We start from the raw sequence: 12,071 nt of genomic DNA, 5'->3' as shown, positions 1-12,071 counted from the left end.
TTGTAGAACTTCACTGTACTATTTTTGCAACTCTTCCATATGTTTAAAACTTTTTAAATTTTTCTCAAAATGGAAAGTTTTAAAAACGGATTCACATTGTAGATAAATACAACGTGAAAATGGAAACAAAAGTGCACATACAAATGAGGGATTTTTCTCGTTAACATTTTTTTCTTGATTGTGTAAGGCTTTCTGAGGCTGTATCTCAATATTTCTGAACCCTTGCCAGCTGGGTCTATATACATGAAAATGTATATATAGATACATCTATATGAAACATAATATATATATATATAAAGCCTAATCTATCAAGGACACAGAACACCAGGGATTCTTAGTGTCTGCCAGAATTTTAAAGCCAGAAAAATCCACCTTGATCAACTGGGGGACAAGCTAGTAGATCATATGACATGAGAAACAAAGACAGGGACCATAGCTGTATGGCTGCCTTGTCCTTAGCAATATGTTTCCTAATTCAGAATCCAATCTGAGCTCGAAACCAGGATCATCACTGCCTTTAGTTATAATCTCCATGGGTTTTTTAAGCGGCCTAGGTTGCCTGATAACATGCTTCTTAGCCTTGAACTGGAGCTGCTTGTCCTGTCCTGGAAAATGACTCCGGTTTTAGTGATGGTGAAATTGTCATGAATGCCTTGAAAGCTAGTTGTTAATTTATTCTAGTATTGTTTCTGGTTCCAGAAATTTATTTATTAACCCTCACATCAGTCCCTTCAATCTTTAAGGCCCAATATCTATGTTCAAAGCAAGGAGAATTATCCAGGTAATTCACACAAGTCTTTCTTCAGTGTTCTAACCCCTTTTTCCTAGAAATTTACATACCATATTTCTTGCATGATTCCCCCTCCTCCAACATCAGATACACATAAATAGTGGGTGTTGAAAGGAAGGGGATTGTATGAGTAAATTACCACCAGCTGTCTGAAAGCTTGGTCATAATTTCTTTCCTTGAGGCTTTTGTTACAGCTGACAGACAAGGCTCGCTAGTGAAGTGTGAATAAACACACACACACACACACACACACACACAAATACACACAGTCCTCAAGACAGGGGGAGAAGTTTTGAGATAAAGGGAGGAATACAAGATGGAGGAAGTATCCACTTTTTTGTCCCTGGAACTCCATCCAGGAAGTGGGAGAACCAGCTTATTCAGCTTCCTTGCCAGTGCCTTGGTCTCATATGATAAACCAGAGAGCTGAGAAATGGAAAATCTGGGTCACTGGCCTAGCCCGAGAGAGCAGTTTGGAGCAGAACTGAAATTAAAATTCACAACTTCTATACAGGGTTGGAATCCTGCCTGGTTTGCAAACATTAGCAAAAGAATAGCTATGATTTATTGAATGCTTAAAATGTGCTGGGCAATGAATTAAACACTTTTCTTGTATTATTTCATTTTGTTCTCACAACTACCCTATTAGGTAGTCATTATCATTACACTTATTCTACAAGTGAGGAAACTAAACCAGAGAGTTTAAGTAACTTGTCAAAATCATAAAGCTGGAAATTGACAGGGCTGATCTGAACCCAAGTCTCCCTTAGCCAGTGACATCAGCTTTGCTGCACAGTTCTTCCAAATGAATGGGACCCTAGGCAGTCACTCAGAGGAGACTGGGAACATTTCTCCTTCTACCAGTGAAAATTTAAATTTTTAAATAAAACTACTGTCTTTTGCAATCCTAATATATGATAAAGTTTTTTATCCCTGGCATCCTTCAGGACCCTACTCAGACACTACCTTCTTTATGAAACCTTCTCTAATGAGATTTAATTAATCACTCCCTCCTTTATGTTCCTCTTTGTACCTTTATGGTAGCACTTACACAATTTGATTTGTATTTTGGTTTGATGAATTCCTGCCTCACTTCCCACATTAGATTTTAAACATGTAGTACAATGCCTAGCACATGCTCTGTAAGCATTTGTTGAACCAATGTTGAATTGAGTGAACTAAGGTAACCAAACTGTCCCTGAGTTTTATTAGCTTGTGGGAATAAATGAAATCTCATGAGCATTAGCTACCTTTGAACTCCCACCTTTTCATTTAGGAAATGAAATATTTTACAAAGCCCCCTTCCCCATCACAAGTATTTCTGCTTATCCCAAGGGGTATTTCCCAATCTCTCATAAACTGTTCCTGGTTTCGATTTCTGTTGCTCTGAGGCACAGCTGCCACTTACTTTGTATAGTCCCCAGAGTCACACATCTCCCCAGCCCCTGCCCCACTCCAGCTACTGAAGGGCAGATCTTTCAATTCATATAGTACTTATAACCATTTCTCTCCAGGTTACTTGCATGGCCTGGGTAACCAGGTACATCCATCCAAGCCTCAATTCTGCCAATTAGATTCCTCTGTTGCACTAATAATACAGATAACAGATTTGAATTTATGAACTCTATTGGACAGTTTTTCACCACACGAAGCTCCAGTTTTACTATACCTGGGAACCTGTTTCTCTTACTGACCTATCAGTTAGTCTCTCTAAGGCCCCATTTCCTCATTTATAAAAGAGGGTTGCCTTGCTGGGATGCTCTCTTAACACTGCTGGGTTTCTCTTCATTGCACTTATCACCATCTGGCATATTGTAGTTATTTCTTTGTCTATTGTCTGTCTATCCCAGTAGACTGTAAACCCCATGAAAACAGGGTCTTTGCTGGTTATTTTTTTTAACTGCTGTGTCCCTCGTATATAGAATAGTGCCTGACACATAACTGTCCTCAGTAAGTATTTTTGAATGAATGAATGAAATAATGTATCAGAATTATTGTGTACATTTTAAGGCATTGCTCCAGTTGTCTATTTCTGCATAATGACGTACTTCAAACAACACCATTTTATTATATCATGTGATTTTTGTGGGTCAGGAATTTGGACAGGTCTCAGCTGAGCAATTTGTCTGCTTCATGTGGCATTCACTGGGTCACTCAGTAGTATTCAGCTGAAGGCTGCTCTGGAGGTCCCAAAACAACTTCACTCACATCAGGCATAGAATCCAAGTGATGCCTGGTGCCTTCATGTGGACTGCTGGGTAATATTGACTATTTCACAAGGGGTCTTGGGGCCTCTCCTCAGTGTCTCTACAGCAAAGTAATCATTCTTCTTTCATGGCAGCTCAGTATATCAAGAGACGTAGGTGGAAGCTGACCCAACCTCAGAATTTATGACCTCACGCCACATTCTATGTGTCAAGAAAGTCACTAAAACCAGCCCAGATTCAAAGAGAGGAGAATTAGACCCCATCTCTCAATGGGAGAAGTAGCGAAGAATTTTCAACCATCTTTAATCTATGATATTCTTGCACCTTTTGGCCATAAACATTACTATATGCATTGCTTACTTCCTCCCAGATCCCCCAGAATTTTCATAACTTTTACTGGGTCAGTTCAAAAGTCCAGAATCTCATCATCTAAATCAAGTTCAGGTGAAGAGGAGGCTTCTGGGGTCTGTCCTCTGGGGTTTTTTCTTTGAGTCATTCTTTTTTCATAGGAAATGGTCCTTTTCTGCAGTGGGGTAACTTTCTCAGCCTGCTTTCCCTCAGTAGCTGGTTGAAGGTCCAAAGGTATCTTTTCATGCTGTGCTCTCTTAACCCCTTTCCGTCCTTGCTGGTACAATTTGCTTAAAAACTTTGAGGGCATCTTTTGTACTAATTTATAATCAAGTCTCCTAGACAAAAGACATACCACTTTTTATTCTGAAACAAGGTCTTCTGTACCTTGGGCTGCCTGAGAGGCTGCTGTAAAATAATGGGCCCTTAAAATTTTAGAAGCTCTTTTGTCTAGTGGAAAGGCACACCCTTAAGATTCGTACTGGCCTCTTTGTTTAACTGAAATGGTATATGAGGTGCCACCTTAAACCTTCTTGAGGTCTTAACCATGTGTCTAATAGTTACAGCTTGGATTTGATTTTTTTCCCTGAGACTACTTATTTTGAAAGCGTTTGCTATTTGGAGAAACTGAAGACGAGAGAAGCAGTTTGATTTTTGAATCTAGCAACTCCTGGTTATATTTACTCTAAATTCTGCTTAAAAACTGAATGGTTCTTTTTTTTTTTTTTAGCCCATCTTTTTCTATCCCTATCTTATCATATGTGGTTAAAAGCAACTAGTTAGTACGCTTGAAATTCTGCCTAAAAATTTTCCTTGCCAGATCTACCGATTCATTAGGTGCATTTTCTATTTTCCACATTCCCACGGGGAATGGTTTTGCTAAATTTCTGCCAGTATATAACACAGGTCATTTTTTTTCAGCCCCCAATAATATTTTCCTCACTGTCCTTCACAGTCTCTCTAGCAGTCTCCTCAGTGTCCTTCCAGCATTCACTAACCCTCTCCTAGAGGTCTTTCCAGCTTCTGCTGCATCCAGGTCCCAAAGACACTGCCACCTGTGTTAGGTTTTTGTTATAGCAACAACCCACTTACAGGTACCCAATGGCTCTGCTATCTATTGCTACTTAGTAAACTACTCCAAAACTTATGGCTCAACGCAAAAAACATTTTATTAAATCTCATGGTTTTAGGGATCAGTAATTCTAGCGTAACCCAGCAGGGCAAATTTACTCCATATAACCACAGCTGGAGCTGCTCGATTACATCCAGCTGATGGCTGAACTGATCTAGAAGGTCCCAGACTGCTTCACTCATATGCCAGACACCTTGGTGGGAACTGCTAGCTGGAGGGCTCAACTAGGCCCCTTCCTGTCTCCATGCAGTGTCAGGGCTTCTCCACATGGTTTCTCTAGCATGGGAGTTTGTTATATGGCAGCTCAGGGCTTCAAAACCAAGTGCCTTCAAGAGTCTTGCATGAAGGCGCAAGGCTTTTTTTTTGAATTAGCCCTGGCAGGCCCAGACATCCCTTATGTTGTATTCTATAGTCAGTTAAGTCTAAGGCCAACCAAGATTAAAGGGGAGGAGAATTAGATTCCACCTCTCAATGGGAGAAGAAGGAAAGAATTTGTGGCCATCTTTACCACAGACACTCTATCCTTGGCTGCAGAATGATTCCTCTCTGCAAAGGACATTTTTTAAACCCAGGGTTAGAGAGGTGGACATGAAGCTATGAGGGACAAAGGAGACATCTGCTGACTAGCCAAGTCAGCTGAGCCAACTGCAGTGGGCAGTGAAACGACAGACGCTGCAGACGTTGTCCTCCTATCTAAGTCTCAGTGAATGTTAGGGGTGAAAATCAGGGAAGCAGTGCACATAGTGAGTGGTTAAGCATGATGTTATGGAGCTAGACTGGTTTCAGATATCAGCTCTGTATACTTAAGCAACATACTTTACCTCCCTGTGTCCCAAAGTAGTCACTTACAAAACAGAGTTAACTAGAGCCTATCTCATCATGTTATTGTGAGGATGAAAGGAATCAGTACATATAACACTTTTAGAAGAGAATATGGCAAAAATATGTTAGACATGGTTATGTTTATTATTACCTTATAGTTCATGGAGTAATCTATATCAAGAGCAATAGTCCTGAGCTTCCCTGGTGGTGCAGTGGTTAAGAATCTGCCTGCCAATGCAGGGACACGGGTTTGAGCCCTGGTCCAGGAAGATCCCACATGCTGCAGAGCAACTAAGCCCATGTGCCACAACTACTGAGCCCTCCTGCCACAACTACTGAAGCCCGCATGCCTAGAGCCCGTGCTGCACAACAAGAGAAGGCACCTCAGTGAGAAGCCCACGCACTGCAATGAAGAGTAGCCCCCCCTCAACACAACTAAAGAAAGCCCGCATGCAGCAATGAAGACCCAATGCAGCCAAAAAATTAGTAAGTACATAAATTTATTTTAAAAAAAGAATCTGCCTGCCAATGCAAGGGACACGGGTTTGAGCCCTGGTCCAGGAAGACCCCACATGCCACAGAGCAACTAAGCCCATATGTCACAACTACTGAGCCTGTGCTCTAGAGCCTGCAAGCCACACCTACTGAGCCCACACACCACAACTACTGAAGCCCACGTGCCTAGAGCCCGTGCTCTGCAACAAGAGAAGCCACTGCAATGAGAAGCCCATGCACCGCAACAAAGAGTAGCTCCCACTCGCTGCAACTAGAGAAAGCCTGCACACAGCGACGAAGACACAACGCAGCCAAAAATAAATTAATTAAATTTTTTTTAAAAAAGAGCAATAGTCCTTTTTACCCAGAGTCCAGCTGGGGAGAAGGAAGGGAAAGGAAATTTAAAAAACTAAATAAATGGAAGGTAAAAGTACCACTGGAGTATTTGGAGCTGAGTATGAAGACAGAGATACTTTCCTATTTTTTGTCCCTTATCATCAATTTAGACATTTCCTGAAGCACAATCAATTGACCACTGCAAAAGCAGTGTACTCAGGAAAGGATAACATTAACTGGTTTAATTTATCAACATTATCTATCCAGATTCTTTGAGTTCTAATCCAGAAAACTGGGAAAGATATGCAAAAAGGAAGATGTGTGACTGTCTACCGTAACGATCCATGGGATCTATAGCCTTCTCTCTGCCTTGGTCTCAAAATGAGTTAAAAAAATAAAATGAAATGAAAAAAATTTTAAAGTGTGTCAGGATAGACCACATTATGCTGCAGTAATAAATAGTTCCCAAATCTCAGTAACTTAATACAACAAATTGTATACATTTTGAAATACAACAAAAATGTATTTCTTGCTCATTCCACATGTTCAGTTTGGGCCAGCAGGAACACTGATCATCAGAGTCACTCAGAGACCCCAGCTGATGAAAACTTCATCTTGGCAAATATTGTCTTCAAGTATCAGTACAACAGTGGAAATTGACAGTAACTGGTAGATTTTATTGTTGTTCCAAAATACTCACCCCTTCTGCACTCTGTGGGCAGAGTGTACTTTTCTGCACCAAGGACTCTGGACTTGGCCATGTGACTTACTTTGGGGAATGGAATATGGCAGAAGGGACAATGTATGCATTCTGAGCAGAGATTTTAAGAGACATCACAGTCTCTGCCAACTCTCTTACACTCCTGTACTCTACCATGAGAAGAATATTCCCCAGGTATCCACTGCTTCTTCAGTGGGGGTCCTGGAATGAGAGCTACATGAAGCAGACTTGAACCCATGCCCAACCAAGCCATACCTGAACCATAGATCCTTGAGTCGAACTGGATGTTTGTTGTACAATGCTGATATTTGGGAGCTCTTTGTTAAACAGCATTGTTTCAGCAAAAAGATGACTAATACAATGACTCAACACAGCAGAATTTCATGACTAGCTACTACAGATAATGGTTTTCAAGTAAGCATATAAAAGAGGAATACTACTTACTAGTTAGTATTCTGAGAAATATAAAGTAAAATGAGATGACATTAAATTATTTATATACTATATAGATAGATATAGACAGATATCTAAAATACCTTATTACTATATTTGTTATCTGTTAAATAAGGAAAAACTAAAATGATAAATCCTAGTGCTCTTGAAGCTGTGCAATATGTTAAAATTAGAAGGTCCTTTTATCCTAAAATTCCTATACCTTAAGAAGTTATACTAGGGAAATAATTCAAAAGACTAAAATAATGAAGGTAGGAAAACTTCATTAAGTCATTGTTTATAAGAATTTAATATTAGAAACAGCATAACTATGCAGTAATAGAATATTATTAAGTAAACTATGGTTACATTGATTTATATAATATACAATCATTAGAATAATAAATATGAACATTCTCTAACAATATGGACAAATATCTAATAAATGAAAAAGAGGATATAAACATGTCTAAGCTGTACGTAATTGTAACTATACAAATAGGTATGTAATATATATGGATAATAATTGTAGGGAATATGGAGAAATTTAAACTGTTGTGCTAGAGGAGTAGATATGTGGGTGAATATTTTCTTTTAAAACATAAGACAAAAAGTTAGTTCTTTTGACAATGCATTTAATTTTAAAAACAAAAAAAATTCTTTTTTCAATAATATACTCTTATATGTGTAAGAGAGAGTCAGCATTTGGGTTAAATGATATATTTTCAAAAGACTGGAAAGAAATTAAACTTTCAACATTGATTATCTCTGGGTATTATGGGTAATTTACTTTCTATATACTTTTCTGTAATTTTCAAGTCTTTTACAATGAATGTGTTATGAACTCAGTAAACAAGTTATTTTAAAAATGAATAAGCATATTTTCTAGCCTCGCTTCTGGGACCCCACAGTTTATCTAGTTAGTGCTATAATTTCTTGAATGCAGCACATGTCTGGCTGTAGACAGAGTTCCTCTCCAAACTCAGTAGCCCATAATTTGATTTGAGACAAAACTAAATATAGTACCAACTTTGGTATGGAAGATGGAACTCTGACTCTCCCTACTCCCCCTTTTTTTTCTTTCTTTCTTTTTTGGCTTCAGAGGCAGCAGGAGATTTTTTTCTAGAGAAGTGACCTGTGAGCCTTGTCAATCTGGACAGGCTTGACCTTGTCAATCAGGTCAATCTGGACCTTAAAACATTTCCTGGAAACGTTCTAAGCTCAGGAGCAGTGTGGTCTTAGGTACTAGTTGTGTTGAGGTTGGGGGGGTTCTAGCCTAGGGGCCTTTCAGACATTTCTTCTGAACTCTCAAATGTTTTAGCGTTACCCTGCCCTCCCAACCCTTATTCTGTACTGATAATTAGGGGAACTAACCCAAGAGATGGGAGGCAGAATGATAGTGTGCCCCAAGAATACAGGCTCCCCACAGTCTCAGCAATACTTAGGCATGCTAGGGTCCTTCCTGAGTTAACCTCTTAGGATACCTGAGAGAATCAATTCATTCTAGAGAAGGCTTGTTGGTCTTTTCTTCAGAGGACATGTCTCCGGGGCCACACCATGTAGGGACGGCCTGTATCAGAGCCTTAACAGAGACCTTCAGCGTTTTTGTTCTCAAATTTATCATCTGTGAAACGAATACAACTATGTCAACATTGCCACATGTGGGCACTATAAAGCTTTCTGCAAATTAAAAAAAAAAAAGGTCAGTGGTAATGCTAATAATAACAGTGATTATGTCACTTAATAAAAAGTTTTTATTTTAGAGCTAAAAAGGAGCTTGAAGGCTGTAAGCGCTTTAATTATAGAATGTCTGACATGTCTAAACTTTGTTACATAAATAGATGATACAGGGTCTCAGGCAGCACCATCCCCAAAGAGCCCTTTTCCATGATCTTAGAACAGTTATAGGGAAGATCCTAGGTCCTGATGGCTACTGTCTTGAAGCTTTTCTTGCATTCTGGGAAGTTCAGGAACCCTCTGCCCTCTTGAAGCTAGTGGAAGAGCCCAGTAGCCTCTGTGCTTGGGAAATTGAAACCCAGGGAGAGAGAATACCATAAAAGCAGGATGTCTGAGATGGAGGCAGCTAATAAGGCTGCAAGGTTTTGTAAGGATGCTTCCCTTACCGAGGAAGGTTCTTGGTCTCCCCATCAGTGGTGACACTAACATATCAGATCTCTAAGAAAATAACATCATGTCCTGTGATCATTTAGTGTCTGCATCTGCATTCACCCACGATTGCACCTAAAACCTTCCTAGACTCCAGCTCTGGCTCTGGGGTTACCTGTGGGTGGGGTGATGCAGGCACACAAAAGGGCTTCCTCTCCAAATTTTCCCTACAGTTGGCTGGTTTTTTCCAAAGCCTCTCAGTGGGACAGGCGAGGGACAGAGGGCTGGGTAAGGAGGCCTCTAAGCTCTCTGCTCCTCTGCCAGCATCATCCAGGCAGGGAAGAAGGAAGGGTGTGTTCAGGCGGCGGCGTGCAACCTGGGCCGGCTCGGCCCCAGCACACTGGCTGTGGGGAGCCCCGCCTCCCCTCGCGGTTGACAGCTCAGCTGGTGCAGAGCAACTCGTGCCAGCCAGTCGTGTCTCAGCCTGGGAGTGTGTGCGCACACCGCGGGCTGCCTCTGGCCCCAGCTCCCAAAACAGCTCCGCGCACCGCTCCGCTCTACGTCCAGCTTCCTACTGAGAACAGTCCTTCCCTTGTGTCCGTAGCACCGTTAGCTGGATGTTTGGCCACGTCAAATCGGTTTTCTAAAGAAGCGGGGAGCAGAGCTCTCTCTTCTCCGACACAGAAAGAGGGAGCTGGGGAGGAAAGGTTCCTTGCGCTGGAGAATCGTGGGCCAGGCTTCTCATTTTCCCAGGCTCCTTCCACTCCCGGGTGAGGAGCGCCCCGCGAGTAAGGACAGCGCCTGGAAAATGGAGCAGACGTGGACAAGGTAGGTGAGCTTCTTCTTCCCCCCGACCCCCGCCGCGTTCCGGATTTAGTGTCCCTCCACCCCACCCCTGCCCTTGCGCCCTTTTGGAGAGGTCGCCCCTCGCCACTAGGGGCCTTTGAAAGCTTCTCTTTCGATTGCCTCCCCTCCCTAATTCCCGGCCTGCTTCTCTTGGTCCTGCTGTACATGTTCTGTTCTCTGGTGTTTTCCTGCTTAATGAATCTCCCTTCCACCTAGTCTTGATGTTAAGGATATCCAGTGAGGCTGCCTGGAAGTTTTTGTAGAAATGTTTCTCTGTCTTATAACTGTTCCACAGATGAGAGGGGATTCCCCCAGGTCTTTCTTTAGAGATACCTTTGATGTCAGCTATCTTGAAAAATATCAGATTCCTTCTCACCCTGACACGTTTTCCTACTCAACCTCTACTAGTCACACAAAGGCAATGGACTGAGTGAGCAGAGCCTGCAATGCTCATCTCCAGAGTTTCCAGTTGGAACTGATGCTGGGAGAGGAAAGGAGAAAGAAACAAACCAGGGTGCCCGTCATTGCTCAGGCTTTGTCGAGGTCGGGGTGACAGTTGCTTTTAGGTCAGATTTTGGAGATGCACAGTGGAATTGTGTTTCCTCCATGCCCCGTTGCTTCCCCCCACCCCCAATATACTTTAAAATGGGGCTTATTCAAGGATAAGAGATGATGTGTTGAGACAAAGACTTCATTTTTGTTTTTAAGGGGGAAGGGTGATGGAAAGGCTATTCAGAGGTGTTTCTGTAACAGGTAGGCCTCCATCTCCAAGATTTAGCTTTGGAGAACTGGAGCGGGGCCAGATACGTGTTCTGAGTCCTAACAGAGGGCAGACTGTACTAACACAGAAGGTAAATGTGGGGCTTAACAGTACTTTGGAAAAGACCTGGCGGATCTTAGCTGATTGTTCAACAGGAGAGAACCGTATAATGTGAACTTGGAAGAAAGGACATATTGAAGATTAGAGGGTATTGATAAGAAATTCACTCTCTAGATTTACTTTTTGCTCTTTTCTGCTCTTCACAGGCCTCTCCTAGAGGCTAGTGCTCTGTTCCGAGCATCACTAGATAAAAGAAGTGCAATCAAGAGACACGAGGGGACTGAGAACCGCACTTGAGGGGTGGCCAAAGGACCTGGGGCTTTTTAGTCTGGAGAAGTAAAGACTTGGGGTGGGGACATGGACATGGTAGCTCCCTTCAAATATTTGAAGAGCAGCTGGTGGTAGAGGGATTAGATCAATTAGATCGATTTGGAATCTCTTAGGAGGACAGTGCAACAAACTGGAGCAAGTTGTGAAGATGCAAGTTATGGCTTACTGTAAAGGAAAAGCTTTCTAACAAGTGACCTGCCTGGACAGCAAATAGGTTCCTGACCTTGCCTATAATTATTCAAGCAAACACTAGGTGACCACTTGATGGTAATGAGGGTGAGTGTATCAGGGATTCTTGCTCTCTATCCATGTTTTTCACACTTAAAACAAAGTATTATTTATTAACTTGTTTGAACTTTAGATATAGCCATTTCAGACAAATTCAGAAATAAGTTAGAAAAATCACAAATCATATGTGTATAGTTCAATTAATTTCACAAACTGAGCATACCCATGTAATGAGAACTAAGATCAAGAACCAGCACCCCTGAAGCCCTCATGATGCCAAGGATAACCATTATCCTAACTTTTAACACAATAGATTAGTTTTGTCTGGTTTTGAACTTTATGTAAGTGAAATTATCCACTGTGTACTTTTTCTTATCTGGCTTCTTTCATTCAGTCTTATGTTGTGCAAATCTTCCACATTGTGTGTAGTTGTAGTTCATTCATTCTTGCTTCTATAT

At 41.4% G+C, this 12,071-nt stretch overlaps 1 protein-coding gene across 3 annotated transcripts in view; it reads left to right on the top strand.

The window, feature by feature from the left end:
• PDE4DIP (phosphodiesterase 4D interacting protein) overlaps positions 1-12,071 on the top strand; it is a 223,359-nt gene that overhangs the window by 25,476 nt on the left and 185,812 nt on the right. The window contains exon 1 of one of the 3 annotated variants that reach the window (XM_060139201.1): positions 9,937-10,217. The exons of 1 other annotated variant lie outside the window; for it this stretch is intronic. In XM_060139201.1, the coding sequence (XP_059995184.1) occupies positions 10,198-10,217 (20 nt within the window). In that variant the 5' untranslated portion in view covers positions 9,937-10,197. Of the gene's footprint in view, positions 1-9,936; positions 10,218-12,071 lie in introns of those variants that run through there. One more of the 3 variants, XM_060139200.1, reaches the window with a different exon arrangement.

The sequence above is a fragment of the Lagenorhynchus albirostris genome, chromosome 2 (assembly GCF_949774975.1).
Source record: "Lagenorhynchus albirostris chromosome 2, mLagAlb1.1, whole genome shotgun sequence".
NCBI lineage: Eukaryota > Metazoa > Chordata > Mammalia > Artiodactyla > Delphinidae > Lagenorhynchus > Lagenorhynchus albirostris.
This window is presented reverse-complemented; position numbering and strand designations above follow the sequence as displayed.